The sequence below is a fragment of the Mustelus asterias genome, chromosome 11 (assembly GCF_964213995.1).
Source record: "Mustelus asterias chromosome 11, sMusAst1.hap1.1, whole genome shotgun sequence".
NCBI lineage: Eukaryota > Metazoa > Chordata > Chondrichthyes > Carcharhiniformes > Triakidae > Mustelus > Mustelus asterias.
In genome coordinates this window covers 60,615,364-60,639,348 of record NC_135811.1, presented here as the reverse complement: position 1 = coordinate 60,639,348, position 23,985 = coordinate 60,615,364, and the positions used below count along the sequence as shown (strand labels likewise).

General features: G+C 43.1%; 1 protein-coding gene across 2 annotated transcripts; it reads right to left on the bottom strand.

The window, feature by feature from the left end:
• Positions 1 to 802: 802 nt before the first annotated feature.
• Positions 803 to 22,326, bottom strand: sirt1 (sirtuin 1). 2 transcript variants are annotated; one of them, XM_078223647.1, is made up of 9 exons: positions 22,000 to 22,326; positions 20,121 to 20,258; positions 18,558 to 18,799; positions 17,272 to 17,424; positions 15,034 to 15,181; positions 13,747 to 13,826; positions 13,007 to 13,193; positions 9,188 to 9,793; positions 803 to 3,609 (listed from the first exon to the last, which is right to left on the bottom strand). In XM_078223647.1, exons 1-9 carry the CDS (start codon positions 22,196 to 22,198, stop codon positions 3,281 to 3,283), a joined length of 2,082 nt encoding a protein of 693 aa, XP_078079773.1. In that variant the 5' UTR covers positions 22,199 to 22,326; the 3' UTR covers positions 803 to 3,280. The 2 variants fall into 2 exon arrangements, with proteins under 2 accessions (XP_078079773.1, XP_078079774.1); XM_078223648.1 differs by having other exon boundaries at positions 20,127 to 20,258; positions 22,000 to 22,325.
• Positions 22,327 to 23,985: the final 1,659 nt, after the last annotated feature.

The following is a 23,985-nucleotide window of genomic DNA, read 5'->3' as shown; positions in this document are numbered from 1 at the left end:
TAGAACTGGGCATGGCAGCGATGTTTGCCCCTTCAATTTCGCTGGGAGCAGATGCAACCTTCTTCAAAATCTAGAGCTTGTTCACTAATGGAAGGGTGCAGAACGCTTCATTTTCAACCAAAATGCAGAGAAAGTTAACATCAGCATTTTAGCCCAACAGCTTTTCTCACATCCCATTGTAGATTATATTCTTAAAACACTCGGGAAAGAAAAGGAAATAAAAAAACAATTTGGGATAATTTAACCAACAATATTTCACACGTTACATTGTATCTTCACAAATTCTGGATAATTACTGTGGATAGCAACAAATGGCTGACCGACTTACCATATATTCCACACATTTTAATGTGTTGCATTCTGCGACAGATTCTTCTCTACAACGAAGAGGCATAGTGGCAGCGACCCGGGTTTTGATTCCTGGCTTGGCTCACTGTCTGTGTGGAGTTTGTACGTTCTCCGTGTGTTCCCCCCGGGGGCTCCCGTTTCCCCCCTCAGTCCGAAAGATGTGTATGTTAGTCGTGTATTGGCCATGCTAAATTCCCCTTCAGTGTACCCGAACAGGCGTTGGAGTGTGTGAACTAGAGGGATTTTCACAGTAACTTCATTGCAGTGTTAATGTAAGCCGACTTGCGTCACTAATAAATAAATATAAGCTTAAGAAACTAGTTGGTTTCGATAGAAAATGGTAAACTACCAATGGCAGGGGAAAGGGCTGAACCTCAAAACCAAACTAATGTTCTTTCAGTACATCAAGATAGCCCTTCAAAGGAAATTTCAATTAATCAATCTAAAGCCATATAATTTATGAAGGAGATTTATTGCAATATATTATCCTTTAAAATACATCGTAAAAGAGCACAGAGAACAGAGACTGTTATATAGAATCAGAGAACAAGCTTCTGAAAGTTTAAATTAGCAGAACATTCCCGTTAATCAGTCCTTTTTAATCTCAAAAAGCATTTGCTTTGTAAAAGTTTGCAAATTCAAACTGTAGGATGTTAAATGCATTAAAAAAATGAAGACCTAAAACTTTTAAGTATGAAATTGTTTTTGTATCGGAAAACATACCTTCTAATAACCTCTCCTTATAAAAGTAGTTTGAATACATTAATCGTTCAGTATGTACAAAGGACAGAGAAATTATTTGTACTGCAAAATAACAGAGCTGATGTAGGCTATGTTCAGTACATCAAACTTTGTTGACCATTAATCAGATCATGCTACACAATTTTTTCAGTGATACAGATGAGGAATGCTGTGCAGGTAGTGATCCATGGCAAGAATCAACAGAAGCTTGAAGCACCGCTATGCGAATGAATCCTACCCCCCCCCCCCCCCCTCCCATCCCGCCTAATCCTCTATATTCTTTTATATTCAACCAACAACTTTGGATTGGATATAGGCAGCAGTGACCTCTGTTGTTTCTCAGCTGAAGAACAAAAGGAACGTAACGTACGGAGCTAAAACTGCCACAGTGCTGCATTACCTTGCGATAACTGAGGTTCGGCAAGTTTTTCCCGTATGCATCCGGCACAATTGAAAGCATTTGTAGCTGTGTTTTACCAAACTTTAAAACAAAAATGGTTGGGAGCTTTTTAACCGTGTTTCTCTTTAATATCCCCCCCACCCCCTTCTAGCAATAAAAACTAGGTAAGAGTTTTACACATTTCAAGAACAGTGAATGCCACCTGTGGAAATCAAAGTACAGAATAAAAGGGTGATTTATTTATGCCAGATGTGACAAAAAGATACTGCCCCTACGTGGATGGGTGAGGAGAGAAATTTGTCTCCTAGCCAAATTCAGAAGACTTATTGAATGGTAATATTTAATTCTTGTAGAATGCATTGTAGTTCTTTCACTGAATGAGATTATAAAGCAAAACCCTTTACAAATTCCTAATGTCCTCCGCAAGATTGTGATTCTTATAAATTTTTAGCAAAACGTAAAACACCCATTTTAATGTTTAAACAAAAATGTCTTCAATATGCCAGACTGTACGGACACTATTTGTTCTGCAGAATATGGAATCAGAGTCTCATTAATGCTAGACCAACATGTTATCAAGGGCCTCTTTAACAAAACATTTGAGTGTGTAAATAAAAATTAGCTTAATTCACATCTAGCAGGTTATTTGTTTTATTAAACGGCTCTGCTTATTCCTTGCAATTAATGTCAAAAAAGAGAAAAGAAATAATTGAGCCTTCTCGTACAATGGAGGATTAGAATGTAGGCACTTCAGCAGGAACTAGAGTTCAGTGTTACTTCAGTGTTCCAATTTAAATTCTGCAATGGTGTCCAACATTTCAGTTTTTAAAAAATTACACACTTTACATCTCATTTCCACAGGAAGAAAATGCAAGGAATGACATGAATCTGCTACGTACCAAACCTGGAACCAGGTCTGCGCAGAACTGGCACCAGGGAGCAAACCCTACAAATCTCTATAAGGCAGCATGTAACTACAAGAGCGACATATTGTAAATTGTTCTGAAATTCACTCAACTTGAGTATGCCTCAAAAGGTACTTACCGGCTTCTAATATATAGCTGAAGCTCAATGAAAAAGAGTAACCGTGGTGTATAAATTAGCTGCCAGCTCATCTCAGAAAACATTATAACACCATTGTTTCATGAGAGAAGACACAAACTGGAAAGAAACTACAAAAAATGCTTCAACAAACCACCCACAAGAGCCAAAATAAATTCTGCAGCAGAACTTTGTAAACTCCTGTTGCAGCTCTAGTCATTGAGATTTCCTGCTGTTCTTTGGTCTTTTTTTAAATATAAACCTGTTCCCTTTTATCCTTTTCAGCAATTAAATGGCTTTTGAACAAGCACACAAAAATATGTACAGAACATTCATTTTAGCTTCTGAAGAACTGTATTAAATAGCTGTACACCTCAAAGCATTTAAATCAAATCAGGGAAAATAAACTAAAACAAAGTGAAACATTTTGACAGGGAACAGACACTCTGACCCCAGCGTTAAAAAAAATGTTGACAATAAAGGCAATGCCAATGAACTCAGTGTTAAACGGTTGTCCAAATATGCAAGATTCGTATTTAGTAGATGTACCATATTCAGTGAAAAGTAGTTAATAAAGGTTGCCTAGTGTTTTCAGTGTATAATAGACTTATCAAGAAGTTTCAGACTGAAGTTCTGCATGATCATTATAGCCACTATGTCCAGGACAGCACACTGGCTTTAAAAGGTGTCCTAAAAGTGGCTTAATGTTGGTGGATAGCGTAGCATAACAATATCATGCAATTGTGTCTCTTACTCCAACAGACTAATATCTTCACATTCATCTTGCACGGGGTTTTCAGCTGACTCACTCAGCACATCGCCACCTCCAAAATGCTCACTCTCAGTCCCAAAGTACATCTCATCCGCTCTGTACGGAGTTCCACCTTCCTCCTCTATCCCATGATAAAATTCTTCAATATCACTCTCTTCTTCTCCGTCACCAACACTTCTGCTGCTGCAGGACTCATTGTCGCTAACACTATTGCCAGAAGAGGAGGCATCATCTTCCTCAGAATCGGAGTAAACTTCGGCACCGTGGAAAATGTAGCGATTGGGCGCCAGGAACAGATACTGGGAATCTGAAAAAGGCGCAATTTACATACTTTAAAGCCATTGTAGTAAGTTAGAAACATACAATAGTCAGTCAATCCCCTCCCCAATACCTCTACCTATAATGAAAAATCTGCAGTTTAGAACTGAGTGTGTGGGCTCCACAAGCATAACTGGGTTCTGTAGTTGAGTGGGCAGTAGACTACCATCTTTGGAATTCCCTACCCATAGGACAGCATGGTGACACAGTGGTTAACACTGCTGCTGCACAGTGTCAGGGACCCGGGTTCAATTCCAGCCATGGGTCACTGTCTGTGTGGAGTTTGTACATTCTCCCCGTATCTGCGTGGGTTTCCTCCCATACTCCAAAGATGTGCAGGTTAGGTGGATTGGCCATGGTAAATTGACCCTAGTGTCAGGGGGATTAGCAGGGTAAATAAGTGGGGTTATGGGGATAGGGGCTGGGTGGAATTGTTGTCGGTGCAGACTCGATGGGCCAAATGGCCTCCTTCTGCATTGTTGGGATTCTACGCTCTTTATTACTTATTATTCATTACATTGACCAAACTGCAAGAATTCATACCTGTTTCCTGTACTCAGAAAATTTCTAGAACATCAAACTTTCAGACAAAATGTAAAATTCTATCATATTGTGGTCACTCGTCTTGAAAGGTTCTTTTACAACCAGATTTTAAATTAGCTCTTTTATATTGATACGGGTTCATTAATAGCCTGCAAAAGAACCTGGAGGGAGGAGTGACCACAATGTGATAGATCTGAAGACAAAGGTGTTAAAGTTGAATAAAGGAAATTATGAAGTTATGAGGGACAAATTGGCTGGTGTGGATTGGGAAAACACATTAAATGGTATGGCTGTGTATGGGCATCAAAGAACTATTCCATAGCGTACAGCACCTATACAGCCCTTCAGGGTGCAGAAACAGAAAAAAGCCAGTCAACCGTGGCAGACAAAACAAGTTGAGGGTTGTATAAGATTAAAAGAAAAGGCTTATAAAGCTGCCAGTAATAGTCAAACTTGTGGATTGGGAGGTTTTTAGAATAGAACAAAGGAAGGCGAAGAAACCGATAAAGAAAGGGAGAACAGAATATTAATGCTACCGAGCAAAAAAACAGACTGTAAAAGCATTTACTGGTATGTAAAAAGGAATCATTTGGCTCAGATAAATGTCCATTACAGGCAGAATTGGAAGAATTCGTAATGGGGAATAGAGAAATGGCAGAGAAACTAAAATATGTCCATTTTCAGTCATGAAGATTCAGGAAATCTCACATGATGTAGAGATTCAAGGGACTAAGGAAAATGCAGAGTTGAAGAAATTTATATGAGGTTGTATTGGAGAAATGGGACTGGAAGTTGGGACCTGATATTATGCACCCCAGAGGAGGCTGAAAGACATTGCAATACAGATAGTGGATGCATTGATCATCTTCCAAAATTCTATAGATTCTGGGATGGTTCCTGAAAATTGGAAGCAAATGGCGCCCCACTATTTAAGAAGGGAGGGAGAGAGAAAACAGGGAACTACAGACCTGCTAGCTGTACATCAGTGGTAGGAAACATGCTGGAATCTATTATAAAGGATGTGATTAATAGACATTTGGAGAATCAGTGGACAATTGGGCATTGTCAGCAGGATTAACCAATGGAAAATCATGATTGACGAACTTGGGAGATTTTTGAAGATGTTACTAACAAAATTGATAAAGGAGAGTCGATGGGTGCGGTATATTTAAAGAAAGCTTTTGATAAAGTCCCCCACAGGAGGTTAATTAGCAAGATAAAAGCACATGGGATAGGAGGCTACATACTGTCACGGATTAAGGATTGCCTAACAGGCAGACAGCAGAGAGTAGCATTGGCAGGCTGTGACTAGTCAGGAACTGCAAGGATCACTACTTGGGCCCCAGCTGTTCACAATATATACCAAGGATTTGGGTGTGGGAACCAAATGTTATATTTCCAAGTTCGCGAATGATACAAAGCTAGGCAGGAATGTGTGTTGTGAGGAAGATATAAAGCAGCTAGAGGAGGATTTGCACAAACAGTGAATGGGCAAGAACATGGCAGATGGTATGTAATGTGTACAAATGTGAGGGAATCCACTTTGGCAGAAGGAACAGATATACTGAGTATTTCCTAAATGATGAGAAATTAGAAAGTGTAGATGTACAAAGGGATCTGGGTGTTCTTGTCCATAAGTCACTGAAGGCTAACATGCAGGAGCAGCAAGCCATTAGGGAGGCTAATGGAATGTTAGCCTTTATCGCAAGAGGATTTGAGTACAGGAGTAGTGGAGTCTTGCATCAATTGTATAGGAGCTTGGTTAGACCTTTCCTGGAGTACTGTGTGCAGTTCTGGTCCCCTTACTTCAGAAAGGATATTATTGCCATAGAGACAAGTGCAACAAAGGTACACCAGGCTTGTTCCGGGCATGGCGGGACTGTCTTATGAAGAGAGATTGGGCAAACTGGGCCTGTATTCGCTAGAATGAGAAGTGATCTCATTGAAACCTACAAAATACTCAAAGGAGTAGACAGGGTAGATGCAGGTAAGATGTTTCCCTCGGTTGGGGAATCTTGAACCAGGCGGCACAATTTCAAAACATGGGTGATGTCACTAGGCCCGAGAAGAGGAGAAATTTCTTTCCACGGAGCTTTGTGAATCTTTGGAATTCCCAATCCCAGGAGGCTGTGGAAGGTCAGTCATTGGGATGTTTAAAACAGAGATGGATAGATTTCTGATTAACACCAATGTTAAAGGGTTATGGGGACAGAGTGTGTAAAAGACATTGAAGTGTCCGCTCAGCCACGATTGTATTGAATGGCGGAGCAGGCTCGCAGGCTGAATGGCCTACTCCTGTCCTAGGTTCCTATTTTACACAAAAACATTTCAACTCATTGTTAAAATAACCTTCATCTTTGAATCCGAGTGTCCCTTTGGAAAGATTCCCCTTCGTTTCCAAATGTTTATTTTGAGGCTCAGTGATTTAATAGACGGAGTGGAAATAAACAATTTGCTATACAGCTTCAGCTGTGGCTCAGTGGATTGGACTCATCTTCTGAGTCACAAATTTGTACATTGAAGACCAACAGCACAGACTCGAGCAGACTAACAATTCGCTGCTGTAATGAGGGAACGCTGCATTAAATCCAGCCGGCCCACCTTGCTGCAAGCCAGCGAGGCAAGCCGCAACACCTTGAGTATGGCAGAGAGGGAGTCCGTGCAGTGGAGCAAGTCTGCACTGGCTCGTTCAAAGAGGAGATGGGTCGGTCCCTCGCCACTGCTCTTTCCCTATAATTCTACAATTTTTGCTGCTTCAAGCACTTAGCAAATTACATTTACACAGTTGGGCAGTGTCACTGTCCACTTGTAAACTGGAAACAACATTTTTAAAAAAATTCATCGGCTGAAAGGCTAGATATTGAAGAATGGTACGGTTCCATCATGATGCGAGCTCAATCTTCAGCATAGTTACATGGAACACAAGGTTGGTCAATGAAAACACAACTCAAGTGCACAAAGGCTGGCACTTGACGGGTTAGTTAGAGCTGGAAACTTAAATTAAGCCGAGTGAATAGAAGGCAGCGAGCCCACACTGAGGAAAACCAGCGAGTCCACAACTCATTCTCAACTCTCAGACACTGAAACAGTCCGTGCCCATATATAGCAAGACCTGGACAACATTCAGGCCGGGGTTGGTAAGGGGCAAGTAACATCCACACCACACAAGTGCCAGGCAGTGATCAACTCCAACAGGAGAGAATCTAACCATCTCCCCATGACATTCAACAGCATTACCATCGGTGAGACTTCACTGTCACCGGGTCTAAATCCAGGAACTTCTTCCCTAACTACACTGTGGGTATATATATAATCTCTACATTGCAGAAGGGGGCCACTTGGCCCATCGAGTCTGCACCAACTCTCCAAAAGAGTATCTTACCCAGGGCCCTATTCCCGCAACCTCACATCTTTACCCCACTAATCTCCCTAACCTACACATCTTGGGACACTAAGGAGCAACTTTCCATGGCCAATCCACCTTACCTGCACATCTTTGGAGTGTGAGAGGAAACCAGAGCACCCAGAGGAAACTCACGCAGTCACCCCAGGGCTGAACTGAACCCGGGTCTCTGGCGCTGTAAGGTAACAATACTAAGCACTGTGCCACCATTGCCGCCCATTTGTACCTACACCACAGACTTCAGTGGTTCAATAAGGTGACTCACCACCCAATGGGCAATAAGTACTGGCCTTGCCAGCGATGCCCAAAGAACCAAATCCAAGAAAAAGAAACAAGCTCTGGCTAAGGCCACAGGCAACACAAACAGCCAACGAACCCAGAGCCCTGCATCAATAGACTGTGGTTTTAGCTGCTTCAGCACTCATTCTGATAAGGTCTAAATTCTGTCAAGCTACAGCTACTATCTCTGACATTCGTGAAGTGTGAGGTGTCACTATGGGAAAATCCATGTTCCACATGTGTGGATCCCTCAATAGTTTTGTTTAGAGACACAACAATGGAAAAGCTTTTCCATGAGTGCCAGATATCCACTTACCATAAACTCTGCAGCAAAAGGACCCACGCAGCTTTACAAAAAACCTAATTCGAGTCAATGGCCGCAGGCCTTCTCTCTATTAGCAGCAAGTTATTTTTTTAACTCCTAAGTCAAGGCAGTTTGCAATCATCACTTATTGTTCATCCCATCTGGCAGTTCCTGTTTTGCTGCGAGAGTTCTTTCACCAGCTTCGTGGTGGCAGGTTAGGAATGAGGGCATATAACCGGGCCACACACACACCAGCCAACAGTGTTAGTAAGATTGGCACCAGCTAGCTTAAGAGTGGGACAGGAGGGGATAACAAACGATGATTTCCACTCCTAATTGTTAGCTAGCTAGTGCTGGAGGTGAGGCAGGACTGGACTTGGTTGTCATGACCCCAGTTCAAATAGCCTATCAAGTTAATGTATAAATGGACATGGGCATTATGAGAAACTTGGACAAGAAATCAGAGAGTAATCGCAAGCAAGGAGCAACACAGGGGCAAACAACTGCATACTATGCACTGGTTCACTGATCTCCACTGGTGGGTTGCCGGTCAGCCCAACCGAGGACATGAGCCATTGTTGGCTGTGAGATGGAATACATTAACACTCAAAATCTATAGAGGAGCTGGTTAAACTGGGGCTGTTTTCCTTAGAGCAGAGAAGGATGGAAGGGGGAGGAGGAGCAGGAGGAAACGGGACCGGACTGACTTGCACACAGTTATGATCAATTATGAGGGACGTAGATAGGGTAGATAATAGACATTTCCCCTTAGCAGAGGGATTTATAACTAGGGGGCATAAATTTAAGGAAAAACCTTTTCACCCAGAGGGTGCTGGGAATCCTAAAAGGGTGATAGAGGTGGGAACCCTCACAACATTTAAGACGCATTTAGATGAGCATTTGAAACATCACAGCATACAAGGCTACGGACCAAGTGCTGGATGGGGAGTGCAGACACGATGGGCCAAAGGGCCTCTCTCTGTGCTGTACAACTCTATGACTCTATAACATGGTAAATCATCTTCCAGCATGACTTACCAACCAATCGTTTGCTGATTTGTTCTTTTGGACATTTACTGCTCCAGCCTTTTTTCAGGGTTTCTTTAGCATGTTTTATATCATTTGGAACATGATGCTCAGTGTTTGGACAATTATCCTCAATAGGTTGGGTGACATGTAAATCACTGGTACAATTTCCGGAACTTTCCGCCAAAGAGGTCTTGCTGTCCAGTTCCTTCTCGTATAAAATTCTTTCCATCTCAGATTCCTCTGGATTTTCTTTCGCACAACTTGTAGTGGATTCTGCAACGGGTTCGTAACTTTTAACTGCAGACCCTTTTCTGCTCATCAACTTGTGAGACTCCATTTCTTGCTCACATGAACTGGAATCTTCTGTTAAAACAGGAGGAGTAGGAGGGAGATCAAATGATGGGCATTTCAATTCTTTTTGCAATCGTGGAGGTTTTTCTGTGATTTCTGTCAGTTTTACCGGATTGCTACAAAGCTCTTCAAACTCTCCGCCCAAACGATGAAACAGCTCATTGATGACAACATCACAATCGCCCAGCAGCTCCACATCAAAGTTCAGGTGGTTCAAGGGCTCCCTGTTAATCAGCACCTGAGGCACATGATGTGGTATAGAGCCTGCATAAAAATCAAAGGAGTTAGGATTGTATTACAAGCAAAGTGGACAACGACAGCAGTTGCTGCTAACTCTCTGACGAGCAAACTGATATTTCAAGGTGTGAAATTGGGTTCTGATGAAGGGTCCACACCTGAAGTTTCAATTTCCCTCTGCTTTCCACAAATGCTGACTGACTTGCCAGATGTTTCCAGAGTTGGTTATAGGCCACCAAACAGTGACAGTAATATAGGACACAGTGTAAATCATGAAATTAGAGGTGCATACAACAAGGGTAACACATTAATCATGAGGAACCTCAATCTGCATATATGCTGGGTACACCTAATTGACACAGACTGTGGAGGACAAACTCCTGGAATGTATATGAGATAGTTTCCTAGAATGTTGAAGAACCAATTTGGGAATGGACTTTTTCCAGATCTAGTATTGTGCAATGAGAAAGGGCTAATTAATAACTACTGTAAAGGAGCCTCTAGGGAAGAGGGACCATAATTTTACATTACGATTCAAGGTAATGCAACTCAATCCGACACAGTCCCAAATTTAAACCAAGGAGATTACATGGTTTACAGCAAATTTACATTCCTTGAGACACAATATCCTAGCAGGAAACATGATCCAACCGTGGCTTAACAAGTTAAAGATTGTATTAGATTAAAGGAAGAGGCTCATCGAGTTGCCCAAATAGTAGTATGCCAGAGGGTTGGGAGCATTTTAGAATTCAGCAAAGGAAAACCAAAAAACGGATAAAGAGAAAATAGAACAAACAGCAAGAAACATAGTGTGTAAAATGGAAAATATTAGCAAAGACAAATGTGGGCCCACTGAGGCAGGGAGAAGGGAATTTATAATGGGGAATGAGGAAATGACAGAAAAAGTCAACAAATACTGTGTGTTTGACTTCACGGAGGGAGATACAAAAAGCCTCCCAGGAATACTAGACAACCAAGGGACCAGCAAGATTGAGGAACTAAAGGAATGAACAAGAGTAAAGCTTAATGGGGCTGAAAATTAATAAATTCCCTGGTCAGATGATCTCCATCCTAGAGTGTTCAAAGTGGTGCGTGTCAATGTGGTAAATGTGTTGATTATCTTACAAAATCCTCTAAATTCTGGGATAGTTCCTGCAGATTGGAAGGTGGCAAATGTAACCCCACTGTTGTAGAAAGGAGGGAGTGAGAAAACAGAGAACTAGAGGAGACCTGTTAGCCCGATATCAACAGTAGGAAATCAACAGTAGGAAAAATACCAGAATCTATTTTCAAGAAAGTGATAAGTGGGCACATGGAAAATAATGGTAGGATTGAGCATAATCAACATGGTTTTATGAAAAGAAAATCATGTTTAACAAACCTGTTAAGTTTTTTTGATGATGTAGTAGAATAGATAAAGGGCTACAAGTGGATGCAGGCAGCCAAATCCATACATGCAGAAGGAGGCCATTTGGCCCACTGCGTCCACACCGACTCTCTGAAAGAATATCCCAGCCCACCACCTTAACCCTGTAACTCTGTGCATTTCCCATGGCTAATCCACCTAACCTACATAGCTTTGAAGTGTGAGAGGAAACTGGAGCACCCGGAGGAAACCCACCCAGACACGGCAAGAATGTACAAACTCCACTGTGACGTTAGTGTACCTTTAGGGGACATGGTGGCACAGTAGTTAGCACTGCTGCCTCACAGCACCAGGGACCCGGGTTCGATTCCCAGCTTGGGTCACTGTCGGTGTGGAGTTTGCATATCCTCCGTGTCTGCGTGGGTTTCCTCCGGGTTCCCTCCCACAATCCAAAGATGTGCTGGTTAGGTGCATTGGCTATGCTATAAGAATATACTCAGTGTACCCGAACAGGTGCCGGAGTGTGGCGACCAGGGGATTTTCACAGTAACTTCATTGCAGTGTGAATGTAAGCCTACTTGTGGCTAAGAAAGGTTTTTTTAAAATCAGGGTTTCTGCAGCTCTCACAGCTTTGGTGTTTTCGTAGCTTACAGCCCGAGCTGATCTCAGTGCTGCCGGGTTAATTACCAGATGTATTTTTATTGCTCCTTAAGTGGCTTGGACGGGAGTTGTTTGTTTTTACTTTGGGATTTTTTTTTAAGAAGTTGGCAGGTCAGGTGACAGATGTTCTTTCATTTTCAGTTCTGAGCTACAGTTTAGTTTTTAGAAGGGACAGCAAGCTAAAAAGAAGTGTTTTCCCTCTCACACCCCGTTGTTTTGGAAATTCTGCTGGTGAACCGAAAGGTCTCACCTTCCTGCAGTAAAAATTCTGCGGTTGGTGGTTTGACCAGAGTCTCCCCCTGGGGTTCTGAGAAGCTGTTTTGACTTCAACTTGTTCTGAGTGAATCCAGAGGACTACAGACTTCAACCAAAGGGCTCAATTTCCAGTATCACTCGAGCGTAAGCTTTTGCTGTGTTGTACTTGTTTAAAGGGTTTTGTCTATGGAAGGTTTTGGTTGGAACATCTTAGATATATCCATACGTTATAGCGGTTGTTTTGTTTCTTGTTTGCAATTGATAAAGGTTCTGGCTAATTTTCTTACTATACATGTTAATTATATTCTTAAATAACCTTTGTTTGATAAAATCTCCCTAGTGGGTCACTTGAATCATACCTGAAGTGAAACATATCATGCTTATCCGAGCCCAATTCAAGATGCAAAAAATGATGATCCAGGCTGGCTCCATAAGACACGGTGGAGTTTCTGACCTGAACCATAACTCCACACAGTCACCCAAGGCTAGAATTGAACCCGGGTCCCTGATGCTGTGACACAGCAATTGTAAGCACCGAGTCGCCCTGCACAGCCTATTCCTTTCCTATTTCCGAACCCCAGCTTGAAGTACAAGCTTAACTAAGAACCAAAAGCTAAACTTTCTACAGGAAACAGTGGAGAGTTCCAAGTTGGAAATATAGAGGGTTAGTTCCATGTCAAATCTACACAGCCCATTATTTACTTGTTACACTGTTAGAACTGTTTTGAATATAGACCCTCAAACATTTCAAATAAACACAGAAAATAATAGAAACACTCAGCAGGTCAGGCGGTATCTGTGGAAAAAGGAATGTGGAATTAATGTTTCAGCTCAATGACCTTTGGCTTTCAGGATGTCAAGCTGTGCTTCCCTTTTCCATTTCTATCAAACCCTGTCCCTGTGATAGACTCTGAGCAGTGCAGCCAGTGTGGGCATTATTAAAGGGTTGGATTTCTTACTTGGTATGAGCGCCACTGGCCGCACTTTTAAGGAAGATCCAATCACGATTAGGAGATCAACTTCATCTTTGTCATATTTCATACTCCTGTGAAATTGCTCTGGTAGGTTTTCTCCGAAGAACACGATATCTGGCTTCATAATGGCAAGAGGAACATCAGGAGGACACCTCGGGCACTGGGGAACCACCTGATCAGGAACAGGATACACAAATTAATTCCATGCTACGAGCTATTCTGTTCATCTAGACACACGTTTCTCAACAAGCATATATTGGTCTACCATTGGTCCTGATGCAAAAGATTCAGACAATCCAGTAATACAGCATACTAGTGCCAGGGAGAGTAGGATGTGGCTTATCATGCGGACAGTGGCAGAATTCGATGATCAGCCATGATCAAGATGAATGGCGGGTCAGGCTCGAAGAGCCGAATGGTCTACTCCTGCTTCTAGTTTTTATGTTTCTGTCAGGTCTCCAAACAATTCCTCAGGTAGAGGAAAAACTGCATTGACTTATCAACCAAAACACAGGCATGCATGCCTCCCATTGGCTAACACAGTGGCTTGAAAACAGGCAATCAGCCCAGAGAAACTTGGTGCCAATGCACCACTTCCTCATCAGCAGAGCAAAAAAAAGGCAGGCCTTTACATAACCAAGAGTAGTCTGCTCATTTCCATAATTTCACTTCAAAGACCAAATCTAACAAATCTTCAACAAGAACAATCTCAGCTTCCTTCTTACCTGATTGAAAACATCTTTCCTAATTGCTTCACAATCAACTTTATACTTGCACATCAGACAAGAAGCCATCGCAAATGAGCCTGGAGAGGAATTTCAGAAAACAAAGCAACAGTTTGTCTACAATTCAACAGCAAAACATTTTTACACAAGTATTTTAGTAGCTAGAATAGTGCATGGACCTTCAGCCTGGTAATTAGAGCAAATCCAAAGGTAAAAACAGATCCAAGGTAATGGCTGCCCAACATGATATTAGGGCGAGGGCGGGGGTGACCTGCAGCCCGGGGGCAACATGCGGCCCATCTGGGTTCTAAGTGCGGCACACTTCGTTCATAGTTGTCCATGCGGAGGGTTGCCCCATTCTGCTGATTTATGTCCGTGCAGTTTTTTTCCTACTGGTAAAACTGAAGTGATATACGCACAAAGCAAGGGCAAGTGAAGTGAGGTGCGTGCTGGCTGCTCTCAACATTGACTGCGAGAGCCGTGCACTCCCTCTCTGTAAATATTTATTTTATTTTTACCATTTGAAGTTGACAGTTCTAGTATACGATTAGGCATTTTCTATAACTCATTAAACATTCAGCGTATTTAATCTTATTCCTGGGGTCATGGTTAGCGAACAAGCTCGATTTCAATCTTGTGGCCCACTGAGATGAAGGAGGGTTACTCATGCAGCCCATTACTGTGTAACAAAAAGGAGTCCAACATTTTATATATAGAATTTACATTATTACTGTCGCAATATACAACAAAATTACAGGTTTGGATTTTTAAAAATCACAAATATCAATTGTCTCATAGTTTAGTCTTGGTCTCTGGCTCCCCTCCAGTGAGCTAAACGCCATTGTGTTTATCTTGGTCGATGCCAGATAAGGCCAGTGTTTCCTGTCCCATTCCCCAAAATCAAACAAAGAACATGGTCCCACACATGATCCTATCATCTGCCAGGCCAAGTGAGAAGTGGCAGAATGTAGATGGCATGATGCCAACGTGATATGGAATGCGAGGCTTCAAATTCTAGCCACACAAGGAGCTGTGCAACCTTGTACTTGAAATGCAAGGTCACAGAGACCGCGTGTTTAACAGGAGCTTGACACGGTCGCCAATTTATTTTTCAGATTGATTTCGGAGCTGCTTTTACCATTGCATTTGGCTCTCGAGGCAAATACAAACTAAAATGCTTTCTGCTCTTGGAAGTGTGCAGAGGCTGGGGTGGGAGAGGCAGGGGATAGTGGTGGAAGACTCATTCAGTAATTTTAGTACCTAGTTAAGAGATTATCCTCAACTAACCATGACACTCGACAATCCTGCGAATGCCAGCAACCTGTTCCAGGGTATCTATGTTCTGGGTGTAATTCCGCAGCAGCCTCTCTTGCTTATCCAGCAAGGCTATAAATTTATGACAAAGAGATGGCTGGAACTGACCAGGATAAATCTCCTGTGTAATAAAAACACATGAAAACATACAGAATTAATCTCAACTTTAAGAAGTTCTGATATTAATCTCTATGTGAACTTACAAATATCTGCACAGTTTCATCAGCAGTAAATTGTTCATCTTTACAGGCTTCTGAAAAGTCGGATTCTATTCGGAAGCAATTAGTTTCCTCCTCTAATTTATTTTTCACACATCATTTTTGCAGTAAATTTCCCTTCCATTTAATAAGGACACTGCTTTGGTGCAAAATTACTTTTAAAAGCCACTAAAACAGCAATGAAACTACCACAAGATCATGGTGAGCCTTTCGGTTCCAGCTCAACATACGGTAGCCCATGGAATGAGGTGTAACAGTAACGGGGCTGGATCACACCATTCTTCAACAAATCAAACAGTCAAAGTAGCTAACGTGAGACAGCTTGTATTTCAATAGCAGTTATTATATACAAAGCGTTGGTGCAGAATGCTTCATAGAGTGGTGGAGCAATTAAGAGGAAAGTGAAAGAGGGTCAACAGATGGCTAAAGGATGTCAGAAATGCAGGACTTTTGAGGGTTTTAAAAGGAACAGAGGTAAGAGTCAAGGCACAGATGTCAATGGAATTCCGAAGCTGAGGAGAAAATAGTATCTCCGATTGCTGAAAGAAGACAGCAGGGTCAGTATTGGAAATCCGCAGCAGATAAAACTGGAAGTGATGACAGAATTCGGGATAGGCACCTGAGTCAACCAGGGTGAGAGTGGGTGAAGGCAGAAAGAGCCAATTTTTCTTTGACTCGGAAACATATACACAAGATAGTGCAAAGCAGCATTCATTGCAGCATGAGGGGCTGGAAAATGATAGCATCAGTGACCAGCAGCGAAATGCAAATACTATACACGGCCATACCAAACGGGAGAAATTATTAGACACTAAGTGGGTCGAAACATTACTTTTTCTTTATTTACCCTCTATTACTGTTAAGACTGTGGACATTTGTATCTGATCACCATGTGACCTCAGGCGTTTAGCATTCATTGCAGTTTGTGCATGTAATATGGGATGAAGCCCATATGAACAACAGAACTTGACCTTGCTGGATTATGTACATGCAAAGCCAAGCAAAGGACTATGGAAAGGGGAGACAGAGGTTGGAAAAACATTTTAAGGGGTGCAATTTAATTGAAAAGACTTGAAATTTCTCATCCTGGTTCAACTCTGGGAGACTGGAATCCAGTGAAAGTGGGGATGTGGATCTTAATGCAAAGAGAAACTTGGGCCATAATAGCATTGAGGATAACAGTGTTGGTTAGGATTTGGACGGAGAAGGGAATGAGTTGGAAGAGGCAGGCATTGTTATGCAAGGTGAAACACATCAGGCATGGGTGCAGATCACCTGGAGAGGAGAGAGAAAGCTAATGTTCAAGCTTTAGTGTTATACAATGCCCCACATCTGTGAGCCAACATGTACTAACAGCCAAGATGGAGACGGATTCAAACCGGATCTGTAGGGTTTGGTTCTGGTTATGCCAGCATAAAGCTGGAGAGAGTTTTAGGTCTCCTGTGTCTTGATGCCAATTGGCAGTTAAAAATGGTGGCAAAATCTGCAGGGTTGATCGAGGAGGTGGTGAGGAAGAGCTGGGTGCTGTCAACATACATGAAGCTGACCCCATGATCCTGGATAACACCATTAAAAGCAACGAGCAGAGGTGACCATGTAGAATCGGCAGGTGGTACCATCTGAGGAGGTACAAAGCCAATGTGAAACTAGCAAAAGCAGTGTCTTGGAGATAACTGGAGGAGACTTGCATGATGAAAATGGAGCGGTCAATAGCAGCAATACTAATAAAAAAGTCAAGGAACAATAAACCACATAGAGGCACAAGCATCATTCTGTTTATGTTCATGAATGATCTATGGGATAACATGTATAAATGGTAGTTGGGTCAGTGTCTCTGTGTATATTGTTCTCAGTCTGTCTTGCTCTCTGCTCCAACATTATTACTGTGGCCTCTCTTTCTGTCTATCTGACCCTTCCTCTCACCCTTTAGGTTGGTGGCAATATTTCTGCAGCAGGTGTTTTAAAAAAAAATAATTTCTGAAGTGATGTTTACCTTTGCAAATTTAAAAAATGGTCTGGGGTCTTTTCTAAAGTATTCAATGTCAAACATGGCGTGAGGGTCTGGAAGGTCTGGAAAGTCTACGGCCAATCTAGCATAAATTCCATCTCTTGATCTGAAGTCCGGTATTCCACACGATACAGAAACCTAAAAAAGAGCATCAAACCCAAAAGTATATCAGCTCAAAGACAAGGTGAAAGATGTTCATTTTATTTTGCTTCACAGTCACTGCAACTTCAGAGATTCATTAATTCAACCCATTTATTATATACACTGCAAAAGAGGTTTAATTAGATACTTCAAACCTTGAGAATTTGTAAATCCAAGCTTTTATAAATGAAACAATAAGCTCTAATTCTAATATGGGCTATTCTAATAGCCCATATTTTAGGTATTGGAAATGTATTACATCAGGTTCACCACTACAATATAATGTTTAAACTGAACATTACAAAAAGGAACACAAACAATGCTGAGCTAAACTGGGGAACAATGCACTGGCATTTAAAAGGCATTTAACAGCTAAAGACAGTTCAAAACTACAAACCTACTAAAAGGCAAAGTTTTGCTTTGTCCCCATTCTGTTTTTCATTTCTTTCCACATCTGTTATCATTGATCTCACCAAGAAACGTTGGGACTGTATATATTTCTTCCTTGCTGCTCCTGTCATATCATTTAATGTCCCAGTTAAAAAGCACAACGCAGGGAAGTATTAAGAATTATGATGAGTGGGCGGGTAAGTGGAGCTGAGTCCATGAAAAGATCAGCCATGATCTTATTGAATGGCGGAGCAGGTTTGAGGGGCCAGATGGCCTACTCCTGCTCCTAGTTCTTACGTTCTCTGGAACATTTTTCAGAAAGGGTTCCATCCAAGCTTTAGGGAACCACAAGTATCAATCTGCAGCCATTATTTTTCCCATTGCAATAGAAGCTCTCCCGATTGTAGTGAGCTGAACGGATCAATCATTAGAAATTAAACTCAGACTGATCCAACATTGATTTCACACGAGCAGAGAAGGAAGACTTTCAGCTTTCCACCTGCATAGATTCAAATTCAGATTCCAGATAAACCACTACATCCACCCCATCAGCAAGTACAATACTTATCCAACGGCAGAAAGGTCAGAAACATTAACTTTATAAAAATGATTACAAGTCTTAAAAATGACAATGACCTGATCTGTGAGAAACAAGTTTGATTTGATAATAAACCAAGAGCGTGTACAACAGTTAAGAGGATGGTTAAATTGCAGTACCTCAATAATTAATCAACACTTACCCCAGCTCCAGTGAGGACCATGATTTTCTTGCTCTCTTTCAAGATCCTCACCACATCCTCCAGGGTGTTAATATCTTTGCGCTTCTTCCGTTTTGGTGGCTCTGACAAAATGTTGAGGACAATCTGCCACAATGTCATGTCGTCGAGGTCGGGTGGAGGACTGTTCCCTCGCAACAGATCCTTCAGGATAGACCGTGGGTCTGTACCCAGCATAAGATGTTGCTGGACAAAACTGTATGGACCTAGTTGGAAAGGGAAAAGTTAGGCATTTAAACAGAAAAGCATTTGAAAGATAGTTTGAAGATAGCAAAATCATTCTCAGTTTAGTTGCTGACTATAAATTCTTACAGCTGATCAGTAACCCAAACTCCTGCAGGAAGTATGTACTGTGGATGTTGTGTGAAAATGGGGATCATCTGTTAGGTTTCCATAGTCGAATAGCCTGTCACTTTCATTGTTAAAGCTTACATGTGAGTTGGTGATCTGAGCAAAATACTGAAAGCTTGTAGCATTGAAAATTGTGAATAGGAAAAATAGAAAAGCAAAACAAATGGAGAGCACACGGGACACTTTGGTGTTCAGAGGAACCTTGTGCCCCTGTATACACATTATAGAAAGTTAACATGCGGGTATAGCAAGCAATCAGGAAACTGGATGTTATTACAAAAGGATCATGGAGTCAGAGTGGGTAGAGCACAGAAAGAGGCTATTCAGTCTGTCATTGCCATGCTGGGGTTCTGCAAGGGGAACTCACGCATTCCCACTTCCCTGCCTTGTCCCCATTTTTTTCTTTCATAAAACATTCTATTACCTTAGAAAGCCATGATTGAATCTGCCCTCACCACCTTCTCAGGCAGTGCATTCCAGATCCTAACTACTTGCTGTGTTCCCATGTGTTGCCATTGCTTCCTTTGCCAATCACTTTAAATCGGTGTCCTCTGGTTCTCATCCCCTCTGCCAATTGGAACAATTTCTCTCTATCCACTGTCAGACCCCTCAGATTTTGAAAATCTCTATCAAATTTCCTCTCAACCTTCTTTTCTATAAGTATAACAGTGCCAACTTCTCCAATCTATGCACATAACTGAAGTTCCTCGTCATCGGAACGGTTTGTGATTTTTTTCTACACTCTCTCTAACAACTTCACATCCTTCCTGAAGTGCAGTGCCCAGAACTACAGTTGACGTTTTACACAGGTTTATCATAATTTCCTTGCCTTTATACTTTATGCCCTATTTTTAAAGCCCAGGATGCTCTAAGCTTTATTAAGCTTTCTCACCCAGCCCTATAACCTTTAATGATTTATTACATATACCCTCAGGCCCCTCTATCCTGCACCTATTTTAGAATTGTACCCTTTATTTATATTGTCTCTTTGAATCACTTCACACTTCTACATTGGAGTGTAGTGACAAAAGTCTTACTACAATTGTATGGTGCCTTGTGGGGATGGGGGGAATCCTGTGGCTTGTGGACATCCTATCAGGGGGTGGGAGATCCTTGGGATGGTGGTGGTGAGGGCTCCCCCTCCAGAAGTGAATAATCCACCAATGATGTATTAACCTGTACCTATCCGGGTACGTGGAGTCCAGTCACTTGAGCTAGCGTGTGAGGTTTTGTCGTCTTCATCACTTTCCCATGAACGTATCCCATTTGGAACAATTTCTTCAGCGTTTACTGCATGTCCCACAGGTAAGCTGGCTAAAATAAAAGAAAGTGCGGTTAATGGAAATCAATGTTTACGTGAGTGTGTAACTGGTCATTGCAATCTTAAGTAAAGGAAGGATTTTGTTAAATGATCAACAGGTTATCTGCTCGGGGTTTGGACTTGCCAAGCCAGACTCATTTCCAAACAGCAAAACATTGTGGGAACCATTCATCTGGTTCCTCACTATGATCTCTCGCCAAGGGATCTCCTACTGGAACCCCACGTTTGGGCAGGCGCATTCCTAATTTCGGAAATACATAATTTAACATGAATGCTCTGGAAATATTGGGCAGCAGGGGTGCAGCACTGTTAGTGCAGCTGAGAGGATGTTACAATCAGACAGGTAGCTTCTCATAGTGCAACAGGAACACTCGAGACCCTGAGCTTACTTGTACAAAAGCATTGAAGATAAACTACAACAAATATAACATGTCCAGCACAGGCATGATAGCCTGACTGGTCATGTTGTGTGTTCAATGATTCTATGAGAAACATTTTATGCTCTAGTACGCAACACAGCAATTCCAAATTTGTCCTCAACTTCACCATAGCGCATCACCTGTTGAGAACATAAAACTCAGCGGGAGGCTCAATTGTAACTCGCTTGATCCAGTAAATTCACACAATTGACAGCAGGAAGGGGTGAGTGGTTGAAAAAGCACCAGCAATCTAACAAGATTCACACGGGATGGGAAAGTCTGATCCTTTCTAGTGTATAAACGTTTACTGTAAATGAAAATTATTCTTCAGATAGCTTTAGTGGCTGAAATACATAACTGATCCACAGTGATAAAGTTTAACACTAAAAATATCAGCCTGCATTACAATGATTGAATAATCTGATCAGCTACAAACTGTTCTTATGTATTAATATTTATTTGAATATTTCAGAAACTCTGCTACTCAACTAAACCACTAAAAAGAAAATAAGAGCTGTAGGTGGCACAGGTCATGATGTGGAGATGCCGGCGTTGGACTGGAGTAAACACAGTAAGAGTTTTAACAACAGCAGGTTAAAGTCCAACAGGTTTATTTGGTAGCAAATGCCATTAGCTTTCGGAGCAATAAACCTGTTGGACTTTAACCTGCTGTTGTTAAAACTCTTACGGTGGCACAGGTGGCACTGCTGCCTCACAGCGCCATGGGCCCAGTTCAAATCCAGCCTTGGGTCACTGTCCGTGTGGAGTTTGCACACTCTCCCTGTGTCTGCGTGGCTTTCCTCCGGGTGCTCTGGTTTCCTCCCACACTCCAAAGATGTGCGGGTTTAGGTGGATTGGCCATGCTAAATTGCCTCTTTGTGTCGGGGTACTAGCAGGGTAAATATGTGGATTGTTGTCAGTGCATTTATAAAGTAGCTTTCATAATCTGAGGATGTCCCAAACTGTACTTTTTGAAATGATCCCTCACCCAGCTTTCGTTAACTAGCTGCAAAGCCCAGCCACCCACACCCCCCCTCACCTCTCGTAACCCTCCCCCTAACCACTACCCCCAGTGTCTCACCACCCTATCCTCCAACTTAGCACCACCCCTCCCACCTCATAACACCATCCCCCCATTCCACCCTTACCCCCATCCATCCTCCTTCATCACACCTCATCCTCCCTCAGCCAACTCCTTCCCCCCACCCTCATCACCCTCCCAAACCCCCTCAACCCATCCCCTCTCCCTCATCCTTTCACCCCCTCACTCCATCCCCTCTCCTCACCCCCATCACTCCACTCTCCCCCCCGGTACCTGCTCCTGCTGCCGCTCCGCTCTCGGGGCCGCTGTCCTGGCGCTCGGCTCCGGCCGCTCTCCTCCTCCGCGCCTCCTCTGGCGGCTCCTCGGGGTGGCTCTGGGTGTCGGGGCTGCCGGCTGCCGCCTCCAGCCGGGCTCTCTTGCAGAGCCGCTCCTCTGCCCCAGCCCCGGCTTCGGCCTCCCCAGCGTCCGCCATCTTGCAGCACCGGAAACCGCGCGGAGCACGTGAGCCCGCCCGGGTCAGGGGTCACAGCCCCGGCCGCACATGCGCACCGACATTGCCAGGGAATTGGGGGAATTGGGGGCATTGGGGGAATGGGGCATTGGAATTGGGGCATTGGGGAATGGGGGGCAGCATGGGAATGGGGCAGGAATTGGGGAATGGGGCACCGGGGGAATTGGGGCATTGGGGGAATGCGGCATTGGGGGAATGGGGGGAATGGGGCATTGAAATTGGGGGCATGGGGGGGCAGTGGGGGAATGGGGCATTGGGAATTGGGGGAATGGGGCATTGGGGTATTTGGGGTGGGGGCAGAGCTGTCTGTTTCTACAAGGATATTCACATTAAAATATGAGAGAATCAGTGAAATTTACAGAGCAGGCTATTCAGCCCATCTTGTCAACGCAACTAAACTCCACTTCCCAGCACTTGACTTGTACTTTATGATACTTCATAACATGCTTGTTCTGCACATTCTTTTTAAATATTGTGAGGGGTTGTAGTTTATTAATTTCTTCTTGCTTTTTAATAACTAATAAACTCACTCTTTATTTAACTCAAGAAAGCCTGGGTAAATTGGCTCCTTTTAAAACATAGAAACCTTTGGACTGGGAAAAGGGATCCACAAGGGAAGGGGTCTGTTTTAAATTAATCTTGTGACCAACCGGGGGGTTTGGATAAAGGAGTGGAGCCAGTTCATCCCTCCTAACCGGCAGGATAACAATACGGGGGTATCCCATCCGCAATCAGCACAAATTTGGGAACCTCAGCGTCAAGTAACAAATGTCAGCAGCTTTTCATTCTGCATTTATTTATTTGCTATCAAAAGGAAAAGGGAGCTGTATTTATATGGCGTGTTTCACATTCCTCAGGATAGCCCAAATTTACAGGCAAATTGAAGATGTAGTCACTGCTGTAATTTAGGTATAAATTACACGGGTGGCACAGTGGTTCATACTGCTGTCTCACAGCGCCAGGGACCCGGGTTCAATTCCAGCCTTGGGTCACTGTGTGGAGTTTGCTCATTCTCCCCATGTCTGCGTGGGTTTCCTCCGGGTGCTCCGGTTTCCTCCCACAGTCCAAAGATGTGCAGGTTTGGTGGATTGGCCATGCTAAATTGCCCCTTAATGAGAGGGGATTAGAGGAGCAAATATGTGGGGTTATGGGGCTTGGGCCTGGGTGGGATTGTGGTCGGTGCAGACTTGATGGGCTGAATGGCCTCCTGCACTGTAGGGATTCTATGATTAATATTAGGATTCCAATTTGCATAAATTCACAAAGCCCCGGGCTGCTTTAAATGGTGGGTGTTGATTAAGGGCCAAGCTCTGAGTGGGTCACTAGCTTGCTCAGTTTTAACTCCAGGGGGGCGATTCTCCCATCCCGCTGTGCTGCTCGAGTAGGCCCAGGAGACATCAGCGGCGGACGTTCCACTGGATTCCTGCCGGGTTGCCGGTCCCCCGCGCTGCTCACAGCCTAGGCTGTTCAGTGCGAATGGAATCACGCTGTAAATCAGACGATTTACATGCATTACCATACCTTAGCATGTGATGAGTGGGTTCGTGACTGAATTCTCCCTTCCTGCTAGTGTCTGGCCCCTCTCCAGCCTGACATCACGCTGGGGGAGTTCTTTGAGTGCTGGAAATGCTGTCCCCTGGCCCAAGGATGTTCTGTTGTTCTCTCTGTGGGGCGGGGTGAAAGACTTTACTGAGTATTGTGGTTTTGGGGGGGGGGGTGGGGTGGGGGGGGCGGAGTGCACCATGCGC

Bases quoted from the DNA above. Each gene is read 5' to 3' on its own strand.
- sirt1 (XM_078223647.1), bottom strand. From the start codon at position 22,198: ATGGCGGACGCTGGGGAGGCCGAAGCCGGGGCTGGGGCAGAGGAGCGG. The intron at 18,800-20,120 runs GTTAATACATCA...CTTTCCAACTAG, and splicing joins ACGTACCCGGATAGGTACAG to GTCCATACAGTTTTGTCCAG. The intron at 3,610-9,187 runs GTAAGTCATGCT...CGCCTTTTTCAG, and splicing joins AATCAGCAAACGATTGGTTG to ATTCCCAGTATCTGTTCCTG.